This window comes from Patiria miniata, unplaced genomic scaffold (genome assembly GCF_015706575.1).
Source record: "Patiria miniata isolate m_02_andy unplaced genomic scaffold, ASM1570657v1 HiC_scaffold_8, whole genome shotgun sequence".
Classification (NCBI taxonomy): Eukaryota; Metazoa; Echinodermata; class Asteroidea; order Valvatida; family Asterinidae; genus Patiria; species Patiria miniata.
In genome coordinates this window covers 9,041,435-9,058,005 of record NW_024037075.1, presented here as the reverse complement: position 1 = coordinate 9,058,005, position 16,571 = coordinate 9,041,435, and the positions used below count along the sequence as shown (strand labels likewise).

Here is a 16,571-nt window from a genome sequence, read left to right as displayed (position 1 = left end):
CCATAGTTGCGATGGCAAGTCTTGTAGTTTGTATAGTTATAAGATAACACCTTTCAAAATTTAAAATTTAAACATTTGAGGAAAAAAAAACAAAGCTACAAAATACTACTCAGTAGTAACCTCACGTATGCATTTCTTCCATACAAGTGTGCACAACACATGTAGTATTCGGTGGTATTTGGTCCATGACCCCAAAAGAGCCTTAAGGGCATTAGGGTTAAATTATGCAACTTATACAGTAGATGATGTAACATGACTCATGATGACGTCATTATTATGCCATTTACCGGTACTTGGGGAAGTGTGGCCTAGCGGTAAGGGTTCGTGACTCATGATCAGAGGATCAGGGGTTCGAATCCTGCTGCTGGCCATACGCTCTGTCCTTGGGCAAGGCACTTTATCCCCACTTGCCTCTCTCCACCCAGGAGTATCAATGGGTCAGCATTAGCTGGGGAGTAACCTGCGATAGACTGGCATCCTGTCCAGGGGGAATAGAAATATTCTCAGTCATTTCATGCCACTGAAATCGGAGATAAATGCCGGCCTGATGGGCCATAGGCTCGGGACAGACTTATTTACCGGTACTTAGTACTAACTTATTAGCTTAGGATCTTTGTCTTTGCCTAAGTAATTAAATTTGATCTGATTTCATTTCATGTCAAAACATTAATCTACTCACCAAGTTCCATGACAATTGACCCTTGCCTCATATGTGCTTTAAAAAATCATATTTTTCACGTCATGACATCACACTTTGTACAAATTTTTGTGCATTTATATATGACCTAACAAACCTATTACAAAAAGAATTTTGAATTTAGCGTGTCTTGTTCTCGAGATATGCAGATGACATGAAAAAAATGGGAAGTCAATTAAAAAAATCACATGATGACGTCATCATGAATTCACTTCATTTTTCATCTATAACACATACATGTACCAAACTATGTATTCCAAGGTTCAAACCCAATTGGCCTTGTTGACCTCTAGATATAGAACTTTAAATTGTGTACCCTTAAAGGGCCCATGCAATGTAATTGTTTTAATGCAATCTCCTTGAAAATGCACCATTCTATCCCATTTAACCTTATTTTTGTTTTGCCATTTCGAAGGGTACAAATGTAGTTTGGTGTTTTTTGCCTTTTATGCTCATGCAAATGTCCATATCTAAGTACCCATCAAGTTTCATAATGATTGGACATTATCTTATATATATTTTAAACCACATTTTTATGACGTCATGATGACGTCACACATTATTTGAAATTTTGTGCATTTATATATGACCTAACAAACCTATTACAAAAAGAATTTTGTACTTAGCGTGCTTTGTTCTCGAGATATGCTGAGCCCAGTACTCTAGCAACGTTGTGCCCTAGGCTAACTTTAGTTTCAACCTCGTTTCCAACGGTAGCTAATGGGTGAGAGACTTGCTTCCTGTATCCCGATTTGATACTTCAATAGTAAGTAATGGATTTATAAGACATACTTTTCCTCTCCTCAAAGACAATCCTCCCTTTTCTATGTTGCTTATAAATGTACTATTTGTTTGCTTTAGAAAAAAAATGTGTTTTTGGATCTCACGTTGCAACAAATTTACCGTCTGTACCTCCGACACTGTATACAAAGCCAAATACTGATTTAAAGCATGATCAAGCATCAGACTTTTCTGTAACTAAATTGCAAACATGTGCAAGATTTTTGAACATGCAAGTAATCCAGTACAAGGGAGAACAGGTAGTGGGAGTGTACTGCTGACACAAAGGGGAGGAGGTTGAGTACTCTAATTACAGCTTTCTAAGGTCCAAAACCCATGTTGATGACAACTCTGTGAACATGACACGGATAGCTTTTTCATCCTCTCTTGATGTGTTTGTAGCTTACTCCGCATGGATGGAAATACCTGTATTGCTAATTTTGTACCGTAATTTTCGGAATATAAGCCGCGGCTTATACGTTGATTTTGCCCATGAAAATGTTTACTGCGGCTTATACACAGGGCGGCTTATACGCCGAGCCTTGAAGAATAAAAATGACATTTACATGTGAATTTAATGTTCTGGTATAAGAAAAGACGTGTTGCTGAAATAATTATCAATTAAGAAAGTCTTAAACAAACCGAAAGCACGTCCCACAAAAAGGTACCGAGCGGTAAAAAGTACGGCTAGTGAAAGCTGTCTCTTCGACATCGACAACCGGCCGTACGTGATGCTGCATATGCTGCATGCATGCTGCATGAATTCCCCATGGACCACACCATTTGTGGTAATAAGGGGTGTACTTTCAGGGGAACAATAATTACCAATATTTCCCCTGTTTAAAAAATGAAAAAAAGACAACTAATACTTTTTATGGAGTTTGAAACATATCTTAATTTGATAATCAGTTGTTCAACGTCACAATATATTTTTTTTCTTGAAATGTATTCAAGAAATGATTCTCAAAACAGTGGTGAAATCACCCCTTACAAAATTAATGGATTCATCCATAAAAATTTCAGCATCGTGTTGACTGTTTTCGAAGAAAATTACGATCCAAACTTGAATTTTTGACGTTACTACTCATAAGTAATCACAACAATTTGATAAGTTTTGCTGTAAAAATGGACTTGTTTATTCTTAGGACAAAACAACTCAACGTCTGTTGCCACAAAGCAGGATTTGTAGCACTCCAGTCAGACGACACATGGTGGGTTGCATACTCTTTCAAGTGCTGGGGGAAAATGTTATCATTCCAAGGCGCAGGCTCACTGACGAGCCAGCCGGCAGCAATTCCCGTTTTTTATTTCTCATCATCAATTTCCATATTTGTTTGTAATAGTATCGACTGTGAATGATTTGATATAACTTTTGTGGCCCTTTTTATGGCTTTCGTAGTGTAAATAGAACTGGTTCAGAGCATTTTGACTAGAATTTGGAGGCCTTACAAAATTGAAACCGCTGCGGTCGGTGCGGCTTATACGCCGGTGCGGCTTATACGACGGTGCGGCTTATACGCCGACTTCAAATCTTAATTTGCAGATTTTTGCCTGCTGCGGCCTATACGCCGCGCGGCTTATATTTCGAACATTACGGTAATCCCTTGTCTGTCTATAGTTTTTCTCAGCCATATCAATTAATGTTTGTTGTGTCTATTTTTAAGACTGCTCTTGTACAAGTACAAGCATACTAAAACTATTAAAGGTAGAGTACAGCACAATATATGTGGCCAATTTTGGACTACCTCCGTAAATACAGGCCACACTTGGAACATGTACATGTACCCGAAAATGTGGAACTTTGTCAAGTTTCTATTTTCACATTTAGACTTTGTTTGTAGGTAATTTGTCCAATCTTTTTCAGACATCCATATTTTGTGAAATTTCCAGGTCCGTTTGCACATGTTTGCGTATACATCTAAATTCCAACACGTAATTACACGAAAAGTAGATGTCTAAAAAAGGGGGGACTAATTTTCTATCGCTATAAAGAGGGCAAGTATGCTTCTAAAGCTAAAGCGTACGTAAACTACAAATAAAGTTTAAATGTGAAACCAAGTTTGACAAAGTTCTACATTTTCGGGTACATGTTCCAAGTGTGGCCTTTCTTTAGGGATGTAGTCCAGTAAATTGGAAACATTTATGGGGCTAGGTAGAGTAGATCATTTGCAGCTATCCAAAAAGTCCATTTGTAACTGACCAAATTATTGTTAAAAAGTTTACTTGGTTTAAAGATAGTAATGGCACTAAACTCCAAGTGAAATTATTCCTTCGGACAATGGATGTAAGAACAGTCAAATCCGACTCCGTTAATCAACGAACCAGGTGTAATTTATCAATTTCACAATGGCCAATTCAACTGCTTACCAGGGGTGTCCATGATGTTCATCAGGAAGTGTTTCCCCTTACTGTCTGGCATAACTAATGTGACTGGCTGAGCCTTGATGCTGACACCTCTCTATAGTAATGGAAAGAGGCAACGCACATTAAAGTGACGATCAGGAGCATCAAGTCACAAAACAAAGAAAAACAAAGTTTGAACATTTTCAAATGAATAATCTTGCAATGTGTAGGTGAAATTACGTAGTATAGTTTTTGTACCAATACATAATTTGATTTTGTTGTACGTATATTTGTGATTTCGTGGTAATGTAATGTATATATATATAACAGTTATATGTATCACCAGACAATTTCAAATGTTTAAGTATGTACGCTCAGGATTCCTTTACCTCTGCTGTATACCAACATTTTGGAACGAGGCTCAACCGTTGTGTGTGTGATCACCATTAATTCTGTTTTTTATATAAGTTTTGCAAACAAGGTTGAGGCTGTCTAGTTGGGAGCTGCCCAAGCCCGTTGCCAGCTCCGGGCATTGGGGGGGGGGGGGCACAGTACAAATAAGGGGGGCACACCACAAGAAAAAACACACTTACATATAATTTTTACGCTTATGGTTTTTGCCTATGGAGGGGCAGTTGCTCGTCAGGAGGCCCCCCCCCCCTTTGGTGACGGGCCTGGAGCTGACATGTTCCCCTTTGACAGGGGTCTAAAATATCTGCTTGTGGGTGATTGGGGCCCATTTTGTCATGTACTACAGGCAGGAATGTAGTCAAGTCCATCACTAGTCCCTGCAAGCCCTCCAGTCCCAATTCAACTCACAAGTGATACAAATGAGTTTTGACACAAGATATTCCTTATGAATGTGAATAGACTTGTGATAGACTTATGCAGTGTGTATTACAGTTAAGAATGTGAAAATTATGAACTTTAACACTGTCAAAGAGACAGACTTGTTTTTGAGTCTCCAATCATTGAGTCTGAGTCCCAGTCACCTCTCCCGAGTCCGATTCCTGAGTCATGCGGGTCGAGTCCGAGTCCAAAAGGTTGTGTCACCTTTAGGTTCTATATATCGGAAATAAATATTGAGTACTGCTAAAACCTCAGTGTAAATGTTTCCAATGTTTTCACAGCTTTTCCCTCAGTTAATGGACTGGAAATACATTGATTAGATTCCTGTTTGTCATTTTCTGTATTTTCATTTCTTTAAGTTTATTACTTTTTTTTGGTTATTTTCCTCAGCTACTTTCTGTGTAATTTTTTGTTTTGTATCACTATCTGTTTTTGCTTGTTGAGGTCAAACAATTACCAAATTACCGATAATGGGTCACTAGGGAGACATTCTAGTAGACTTACTTGTGCACAAATTTTTTCCAAACTTTATTAACCCACAACCCAAAATTTACCTTATCGTACCCGCACAAATTTTGGTATTTTGACTAGTTGGACCACGAGCAATCAATCCAGCACATTTGCGAACATACAATTTTGCCTATAAATAGGGGCTGAGGCATTTTGGGAGACATTGAAATGTCTCCCTAATTCCACATGTCTCCCAAAAGTGTTACTTCCGACACTAAGGTGTCTTCCAAATGGTACTATTTGTGGTTGCAATAGTAACAATCATACATGTATAACATGTAAAAAAAAAACATGGGATACAAACCATGTAAAACAAATCATGGGATACAAACCATGTAAAACAAACCATGGGATACAAACCATGTAAACACACCATGGGATACAAACCATGGGATACAAACCATGTAAACAAACCACGGGATACAAACCATGTAAACAAACCACAAGATATGCTATGCACCTGTATGCCTTGTCCTTTATTTTCACAAATTAACTTTAAAGGTAGAGTAGATCATTTGCAGCTATCCAAAAAATTCCTTAAAGGCAGTGGCGTCAATTGTTTCTCAAAAGTGGGGGGGGGGGGCATACCTTGATCAGAACTGATGCGAGCGCGAAGCCCTTACGGCGTGGGGTTCGGGGCCCGCTTAAGGGCCCCGAAAAATTGGATTCTAGATGTTCTGTGGTGTGATCTGAAGCAATTTCTTACCACTTTAACCAATATTTTCTAAGCAAAAGATACATTGTAGTACATAATAGGGCCCTGTAAATGAGACACGAGTTCAAAAATATGAGGGGGGGGGGGACATTTGATATTGTGTCCCCCATCCTTCAAAAAGTGGTGGGGGGAGGGACATGTCCCCCTGTCTCCCCCCCCCCCCCCCCCCAGGATTGAGGCCCATGCTTAAAGGTTACTCTAATTGAACATCTGTATGCTACTATGCCTGTACAGCGCATTGGGGTCTTATTGACGAAATGCGCTTTACAAGAGTGGTTTATTATCATTATCATTATACCCAGAGTGTTACGGCTAATTTGCATTTTTATGAATGAAGGAATGATCCATTTTCTTCAAAGGGTGGTGCAAACCATATTACCATGGACAATAATACACGGTGAGTCTTGACAATGAGGATGAAATAAAATTGAAGCAATGTCACGATGACGTCATCACATGACATGTGACGTCATATTAAATGTGCATATTATAAAGGCCTACATGTATATATCTACAGAACAACAGGTCCGATTTGGTTGCAAGTTGGTATATACATGTACTTAGACTGGGATATGTTACAGATGAGAATTGAAGTGACTCATGATGACGTCATCGCGTGTCACGTGACATCACAGTAAAAGTGCACATGTTGAAGGCCCATATCTACAGAACTACTGGCTCGATTGGGTTGATAGTGGGTATGTACCTAGACTGGGATGTGTTATAGATGAAAATTGAAGTGACGACATAATTACATCATCATACGTCATCATGTGTCACATGATGTCACATTAAAAGTGCATTTTGCTATGACCTATATCTCCAGAACTATCCGCTCCGTTCACAAGTACCCCCTCACCGGCAAAGAGAGTACAGTTGGGGGTGACCGAACGACGCCATCAATTCATTTGCTGCGAAGCGCGGCCACTGCACGTACATAGAACAAATCCCCTGGTGTACGTGCGTGACACACAAGGAACAGTGCGCATCAACCAGCGAAATGTCCCACCTATGGGACGTCGTTGCTATGTAAAAGGGCACCCTCTTTTGGTAGCATACAGAGCTCATAGGTCTGATTTGGTTGTATCTTGGTCTGTACCTAAGCTGAGATGTGTTATAGATGGACATTGAAGTGATATCATGATGACGTCAACACATGAAATCTGATCTCACATTTAAGGTGCATTTTTATAAGCCTACCACTTATCACTATGTCCCATCAGTCTATAACATGACATAAATATGCAACAACAAATTGTCAAAACAGCCATTTGTTTGTCCACAAACATAAAATTACATGTAGTTTATTTTTGTAATTCATAAATCCTGCATTTGGGTCAGTTTGTTTGAGATATTTCCTGATTTTTAGTGGCCTTGCAATGGCACAAGGGTCTTATCTGCAAAAACAAGAACTTTTGCAATTGCAACATAATGTCAGCAGTGTCCATCAGCCTACAGAATAAACATCCACAGAAAATAATGATAAATTTAAAACAAAACTAGAGGTTGTAGGAACAACTACACGGTGTTGGGCTATCATGTTTACGATGGCAAGAAATTTAACAAAAAGTTGATTAAAACACTGACATTCTAGAATGACAGTTAGAGAACGGTCAAAGGCGAGTTGATGCCCGTAAAAAGCAAAATCAGATCTCTCACAGCTGACTTTATATTCATTTTCATAGATTAATCACGTGGTCTTAACATATGACGCCTGGTATGCTGCTGTAGTGTAAACTTATCAAGTACAATTGTTACAAAAACCCATTAAATAGCTCATATCTCTAAAAATAAAGGTCGCACACCATTGGTGCAATAAAAAAAAATTAATTCTCGCCATACTCTCTTTACCCCAATGCGCATATTTTTAGAAAAAAAAAACCGCCCCATTTAAAAAAGCGCCCCAATTAGGTGCTTTTGCCAGCCGAACTTTTACTATTATTATTATTATTATTATGATTATTATTATTTATTTGGCATTAAAAAACATACAAGCTTTGAGTCTCATATGACATCATTCAAAGTCAAAAATGTGCTTCTGTTTATAGCAAGTTGTCACATAAACACTGGTTAACACTTAAGTTAGTCCATCAAATGGCTGTTACATGTGGCTCAATAGTTAACATAAAACAGTCGTAAAACCAGACACTACAAGAGACGAGCACACTGTTTTCAACCCAATCGGACTTACAGTTCTCTAGATATAGGACTTTACAATATGCACATTTTTGATGATGTCACGTGACCCATGATGACGTCACGATGACGTCACTCTTTGGGACACAATTTTGCTATAGGGACTATGCCTTTGGTAACTTTGAATGATGTATGACAAAGATTAATGCCAAAAGTGGTGGGCAGAAAAATCGTGTATAAAGTCTATGGGGTTTTGGCGACAAAAAGAAAACTAGAGATCTATGTCTGTTTGCAACAGAACATAGGGCTTTTCCGCATTATGATTTTTTTTATCAATAATACGTCTCTGACTATGCATGAACATAAAATCTGTCAAAGTTAGCCGGAAATCGGCTAAAACGGTCACCGTGGTCAGGATTTGACCTCAGCAACACGTGCGCTGCAGGCTGACTGACATACGATGTATGTGCGTATGTACAACGTACGTGCATGTACATACATGTGGACGTCCTGTGCATGTTTTAAAGCAGAGGTATCAACCTAAAGTTTTAAGCGTGCCCAAGGCATGTTTGAGTTCGCTTATTACCTCGAAGCTTTGATATGTTTTAGACCCACCCTTAAATCGATAATTAAAGTAAAAACTAATATAAAAACTGCCATGGTTGATTTTTCAGGAATTTTCAAAGGAAAAAAGGTCTTTTCATTATAACTTCCGGTCTGATGACGTCATACGCCTAAAACTTCTCACAAGTTCTAAGGAGGTCAAGGTCATCATATACACCAATATTTAGGCAATTCTGACAAACTTCACCACAGACATCTATTCAAAACACATTTTTGAAAGTTTTCAACCTGTCGCTAGAGGGCGCTCGAAGATTGCATGACGTCATCGGTAGATGATTTGAAGAATACTATTGGCCAAGAGACTAACACCGTTGAAAGCAAGTTTATATCTATTACTACTTTCAAATGATAAGCCACTTCCGGTTTGGGCCTTTTTCGACCGGAAGCAAGGGTCACGTGATTTCACGCACACTGAATGAAATAAAGACCTCATCCTATTCTACCACTTGTGGGCAACAAAATGCTGCGGACGCGTACGGTTGATTTCTTATGCATTTTTGAATATTAAAAGTGTCACAATTTAATTGCCTATAAATAAACACAGGATGACGTCATCATGACGTCATCAATCCACAATGTTGTTTGAATTATGGTCTTTGCTTGGACAAAGAGTGGTGTAAATGAAAAACTGGCAAAGAGTCAAAAATGCCCTTTGAAAAGCGACAATTTCTTTTAAATTTCTGTGTACAAAGTCTATGGGAAAAATTAAATATCCAAAAATCTATAATAAATTAGTCGATGACGTCACCATGACGTCAATCTTCGGGACACATCTTTGCTATAGGGACTATGCTTATGCAAACTTTAAACGATGTATGACAAAGATTAATGCCAAAAGTGGAGGCCAGAAAAAACATGCACAAATTCTATGGGGTTAAGGCGACAAAAAGAAGAAGGAAACTAGAGGTCTATGTCTGTTTGCAACAGAACATACGGCTTTTCCGCATTATGATTTTTTTTAATCAATAATATTCCCTGAATATGCATGAACATAAAATCTGTCAAAGTTAGCCAAAAATCGGCTAAAACGGTCACTGTGGACAGGATTTGACCTCGGCAATACGATGTATGTGCGTGTGCACAAGGTCTTTGCTTGGACAAAGAGTGATCTAAATAAATTACTGGCAAAGAGTCGAAAATGCACTTTGAAAATCGACAAATATTTTTAAATTTGTTGATGACGTCATCGTGACGTCACTTCGAACTTTGCATACTAGTATGATTAACTACCTACCCACCAAGTTGGACCTTTGGACCTTTCCTTAAATGAGTTTTGCAAAATCGCATTTTGATGACGTCATGATGACGTCACACATTTTTTTTCAAGTTTTGTGCAAATAGCTATTACATAACAGACCAAATGCAAAAAAGAATTTTGCATTTTGCATGTTGCGTTCGGGAGATATGGCTAAAAGGTCCAAACAAATAAATATTCATATAAAATCTCAGGATGACGTCATCATGACGTCACCTCATTTTTAATCTATAACACATCCTGATATAGCCACATACCAAGTTTCAACCCAATCGGACTTACATTTCTGTAGATATAAGACTTCACAATATGTACGTAAATTTTCAAAGATCAATAAAGAATTAGGTGATGACGTCATCGTGAGTCATAGTCTTGGCATAATTTTTGTATGAGGGTCTTTCTTGGCTGTAACTTTGATGACGATTCCAGATCGCCAAAATACGAAAATGGTGGCTTGAAAACGTGTACAAAGTCAATAGGTTAAAAATCCCACAGCAGAAAAACTGCAACTTTAAATGCGTGATTTTCCTTTAAACTGAAACATTTTTATAAAATATTACTTGCTATTCTAACTCTTGGGAATATTTTCAATCAAATGAAAGGCGTAAAAAAATACGATTTCTTTATCCTTCTCATAGTAATTCTCAGCCGAAGTTCAGAACTACTCAGTAAGATATATCAGTGTTGTATAGGGAAAGACTTGTGGAGAAAGCTGTGTACAAAGTCTATGAGAAAAATTAATTATTCATAAATCCATAATAAATCACTTGATGACGTCACCATGACGTCACTCTTCGGGACACGTCTTGGCTATAGGGACTATGCTTATGGCAACTTTCAATGATATCTGAAAAAGATTAATGCCAAGAGTGCTATAATACGTCCCTGTCTATGCGCATGCATGAACATAAAATCTGTCAAAGTTAGCCGAAAATCGGCTAAAACGGTCACTGTGGACAGGATTTGACCTCAGCAACACGTGCGCTGCAGGCTGACTGACATACGATGTACGTGCCTATGTACAACGTACATGTACGTGCATGTACATGTACATGTACATTGTGGACGTCCTGTCCTGTGCATGTTTTGAAGCAGAGGTATTGTCAACGTGAAGTTTTAAGCGTGCGCAGGGTACGTTCGAGTTTGCTTATCGCCTCGAAACTTTGAAATGTTTTAGACCTACCCTTCAATCGACAATTAAAGTAAAAACAAATATAAAAACTGCCATGGTTGATTTTTCAGGAATTTTCAAATAAAAAAGGGTATTTTTATTGTAACTTCCGGTCTGATGACGTCATTTGCCTAAAACTTCGCACACGTCTTAAGTGGGTCAAGGTCATCATATACACCAATATTTAGGCGATTACGACAAACTTCGCCACAGACATCTATTCAAAATACATTTTTGCTAATTTTCAACCCGTCGCTAGAGGGCGCTCGAAGATTGCATGACGTCATCGGTAGATGATTTGAAGAATACTATTGGCCAAGAGACTAACACCGTTAAAAGCAAGTTTATATCTATTACCACTTTCAAATGATAAGCCACTTCCGGTTTGGGCCTTTTTCGACCGGAAGCAAGGGTCACGTGATTTCACGCACACTGAATGAAATAAAGACCTCAACCTATTCTACCACTTGCCGGCAACAAAATGCTGCGGACGTGTACGGTTGATTTCTTATGCATTTTTGAATATTAAAAGTGTCACAATTTAATTGCCTATAAATACACACCTGATGACGTCATCATGACGTCATCATTACACAATGTTGTTTAAATTAGGGTCTTTGCTTAGACAAAGATTGGTGTAAATGAATTACTGGCAAAGAGTCAAAAATGCCCTTTGCAAATCGACAATTTTTTTTTAATTTCTGTGTACAAAGTCTATGGGAAAAATTAAATATTCAAAAATTTATAATAAATTAGTCGATGACGTCACCATGACGTCAATCTTCGGGACACATCTTTGCTATAGGGACTATGCTTATGCTAACTTATAATGATGTATGACAAAGATTAATGCCAAAAGTGGCGTTGAGAAAAAACGTGCACAAAGTCTATGGGATTTAGGCGACAAAAAGAAGAAGCCAAAACTAGAGGTCTATGTCTGTTTGCAACAGAACATAGGGCTTTTCCGCATTATGTTTTTTTGAGGTCATGTTTTTTCTGTTTTGTGCAAAACTGTGTGCATTTACGTTTTGTCTAACAAACCTCATTCAAATGGAAATTTGATTTTGGCATATTGCATTTGTCATATATAAAATATATATATAATCACAAGATGACGTCATTATGACGTCAGCTCAATATTTATTTGTAACACATCCCGGCCTGCCCCCATACCAAGTTTCAACCCAATCTAAATCACTGTTGATGAGGTATAGGGGCTTAAAATATACAAACGATGACGTCACATGTCTAATGAATACGTCATTGTAACAATATTCGGCAGTGCTGATTATTTTATTGCGGTTTTAGTCTGTACAAAGTTTGAAAACAATCGGATTAATGAAAGTGTTAAATTTTGTAAGCAGAATAAATAGGCAATATTAAAAAATCGTAAACAAATCTACTGATGACGTCATCTTGACGTCATTTAAGATATTGTGTACTAGTGTTATTATCTACCCACCCACCAAGTTTCGTGACGATCGGACATTATCTGATATGTTTCAAAAAAGCGCATGTTTGATGACGTCATCATGACGTCACACATTTTTCAAAATTTTGCACATATACCTATTGCCTAACAAACCTAATACAAAAAGAATTCTAAATGTAACATATTGGGTTCGTGATATATGGCTTAAAGGTTCAAAACTTCAGAAATCTATATAAAATCACACGATGACGTCACGATGACGTCATGATGACGTCACCTCAATATTTATTTGTAACACATCCCGGCCTACCCCCATACCAAGTTTCAACCCAATCGGATGTACTGTTCATGAGATATAGGGGCTTAAAATATACAAGTTAACAATGACGTCACGTGTCTGATGATGACGTCATCGTAACAATACTTGGCAGTGCTCATTATTTTATTGTGGTTTTAGTCTGTACCAAGTTTGGAAAAAATCAGATTAATAAAAGTGTTGAATTTTGTAAGCAGAATAAAATTGGCAATATTAAAAAAATCTTTAAAAATCGACCGATGACGTCATCGTGACGTCATTCAAGATTTTGTGTACTAGTGTTATTATCTACCCACCCACCAAGTTTCAAGACGATCGGACATTCCCTTATATGTTTTTCGAAAAATCGCATTTTTGCTGACGTCATTATGACGTCACACATTTTTCCAAATTTTGTGCATTTATCTAATGCCCAGCGAACCTAATACAAAAAGAATTTTGAATTTATCACATTGCGTTAGTGAGATATGGCTTAAAGGTCCAAAACTTCAAAAATTTATATAAAATCACACGATGACGTCATGATGACGTCACCTGAATTTTCGTCTATAACACATCCCGATCCACCTACATACCAAGTTTCAACTCAATCGGACTGACAGTTCTGTAGATATAGGACTTTGTAATATGCATATTAATGATGACGTCACGTGACCCATGATGACGTCATCATGACGTCGCTCGTCCGCACACATCTATGCTGTATGGACTATGTCTATGCAAACTTTGAACGATATGCAACAAAGTTTAAGGGCAAAAGTGGCGTGTAGAATAAACGTGTACAAAGTCTATGGGGTTTTGGGAAAAAAAGAAGAAGAAGAAGAAGAAGAAGAAGAAAGAAAAACTAGAGGTCTATGTCTGTTTGCAACAGAACATAGGGCTTTTCCGCATTATGATTTTTTTTAATCCATAATATTCCCTTAAAATATGCATGAACATAAAATCTGTCAAAGTTAACCGAAAATCGGCTAAAACGGTCACTGTGGACAGGATTTGACCTCGGCAATACGATGTATGTGCGTGTGCACAAGGTCTTTGCTTGGACAAAGAGTGATCTAAATAAATTACTGGCAAAGAGTCGAAAACGCACTTTGAAAATCGACAAATATTTTTTAATTTGTTGATGACGTCATCGTGACGTCACTTCGAACTTTGCACACTAGTATGATTAACTACCTACCCACCAAGTTTCATGACAATTGGACCTTTCCTTATATGAGTTTTGCAAAATCGCATTTTGATGACGTCATGATGACGTCACACATTGTTTTCAAGTTTTGTGCAAATAGCTATTTCATAACAGACCAAATGCAAAAAAGAATTTTGCATTTTGCATGTTGCGTTCGGGAGATATGGCTAAAAGGTCCAAACAAATAAATATTCATATAAAATCTCAGGATGACGTCATCATGACGTCACCTCATTTTTAATGTATAACACATCCTGGTATACCCACATACCAAGTTTCAACCCAATCGGACTTACATTTCTGTAGATATAAGACTTCACAATATGTAGGTAAATTTTCAAAAATCAATAAAGAATTAGGTGATGACGTCATCGTGACGTCATAGTCTTGGCATAATTTTTGTATGAGGGTCTTTCTTGGCTGTAACTTTGATGACGATTCTAGATCGCCAAAATACGAAAATGGTGGCTTGAAAACGTGTACAATGTCAATAGGTTAAAAATCCCACAGCAGAAAAACTGCACCTTTAAATGCGTGATTTTCCTTTAAACTGAAACATTTTTATAAAATATTACTTGTTATTTTAACTCTTCGGAATATTTTCAATCAAATGAAAGGCGTAAAAAAATACGATTTCTTTTTCCTTCTCATAGTAATTCTCAGCCGAAGTTCAGAACTACTCAGTAAGATATATCAGTGTTGTATAGGGAAAGACTTGTGGAGAAAGCTGTGTACAAAGTCTATGAGAAAAATTAATTATTCATAAATCCATAATAAATCACTTGATGACGTCACCATGACGTCACTTTTCGGGACACGTCTTGGCTATAGGGACTATGCTTATGCCAACTTTCAATGATATCTGAAAAAGATTAATGCCAAGAGTGCTATAATACGTCCCTGTCTATGCGCATGCATGAACATAAAATCTGTCAAAGTTAGCCGAAAATCGGCTAAAACGGTCACTGTGGACAGGATTTGACCTCAGCAACACGTGCGCTGCAGGCTGACTGACATACGATGTACGTGCCTATGTACAACGTACGTGCATGTACATGTACATATACATGTACATTGTGGACGTCCTGTCCTGTGCATGTTTTGAAGCAGAGGTATTGTCAACGTGAAGTTTTAAGCGTGCGCAGGGTATGTTCAAGTTTGCTTATCGCCTCGAAACTTTGAAATGTTTTAGACCTACCCTTCTTAAGTGGGTCAAGGTCATCATATACACCAATATTTAGGCGATTACGACAAACTTCGCCACACACATCTATTCAAAATACATTTTTGCTAATTTTCAACCTGTCGCTAGAGGGCGCTCGAAGATTGCATGACGTCATCGGTAGATAATTTGAAGAATACTATTGGCCAAGAGACTAACACCGTTAAAAGCAAGTTTATATCTATTACCACTTTCAAATGATAAGCCACTTCCCGTTTGGGCCTTTTTCGACCGGAAGCAAGGGTCACATGATTTCACGCACACTGAATGAAATAAAGACCTCAACCTATTCTACCACTTGCCGGCAACAAAATGCTGCGGACGTGTACGGTTGATTTCTTATGCATTTTTGAATATTAAAAGTTTCACAATTTAATTGCCTATAAATACACACCTGATGACGTCATCATGACGTCATCATTACACAATGTTGTTTAAATTAGAGTCTTTGCTTGGACAAAGATTGGTGTAAATGAATAACTGGCAAAGAGTCGAAAATGCCCTTTGAAAAGCGACAATTTTTTATTAATTTCTGTGTACAAGTCTATGGGAAAAATTAAATATTCAAAAATCAATAATAAATTAGTCGATGACGTCACCATGACGTCAATCTTCGGGACACATCTTTGCTATAGGGACTATGCTTATGCTAACTTTGAATGATGTATGACAAAGATTAATGCCAAAAGTGGCGTTGAGAAAAAACGTGCACAAAGTCTATGGGATTTAGGCGACAAAAAGAAGAAGCCAAAAAAAAAAAAAAAAAAAATGAGAACAAAAACAAAGGCTTTTCCGCAACTTTGCGGAAAAGCCAAAAATCAGAACAAAAAGAAAGGCTTTTCCGCATTTTTGCGGAAAAGCCACAAAAAAAAAAAAAAAAAATGAGAACAAAAACAAAGGCTTTTCCGCAACTTTGCGGAAAAGCCAAAAAAAAAAAATGAGAACAAAAACAAAGGCTTTTCCGCACTTTGCAGAAAAGCCAAAAAAAAAAACTAGAGGTCTATGTCTGTTTGCAACAGAACATAGGGCTTTTCCGCATTATGATTTTTTTAATCAATAATATGCCCTGAATATGCATGAACATAAAATCTGTCAAAGTTAGCTGAAAAATCGGCTAAAACGGTCACTGTGGCCAGGATTTGACCTCTGATATTCTGACTCTTGAGAATATTTTCAATCAAATGGCAAACGGTAAAAAAATACGATTTCTTTTTCCTTCTCATAGTAATTCTCGGCTGAAGTTCAGAACTACTCAGTAAGATATATCAGTGTTGTATAGGAAAAGACTTATAGAGAAAGCAGTGTACAAAGTCTATGAGAAAAATTAATTAT

At 37.6% G+C, this 16,571-nt stretch overlaps 1 protein-coding gene across 1 annotated transcript in view; it reads right to left on the bottom strand.

Annotated features, from left to right (window-relative positions):
* Positions 1-16,571, bottom strand: part of LOC119719377 (116 kDa U5 small nuclear ribonucleoprotein component-like) — a 155,722-nt gene that overhangs the window by 95,710 nt on the left and 43,441 nt on the right. The window contains exon 8 of the mRNA XM_038188805.1: positions 3,845-3,935. Within this exon, the coding sequence (XP_038044733.1) occupies positions 3,845-3,935 (91 nt within the window). The remainder of the gene's footprint in view (positions 1-3,844; positions 3,936-16,571) is intronic.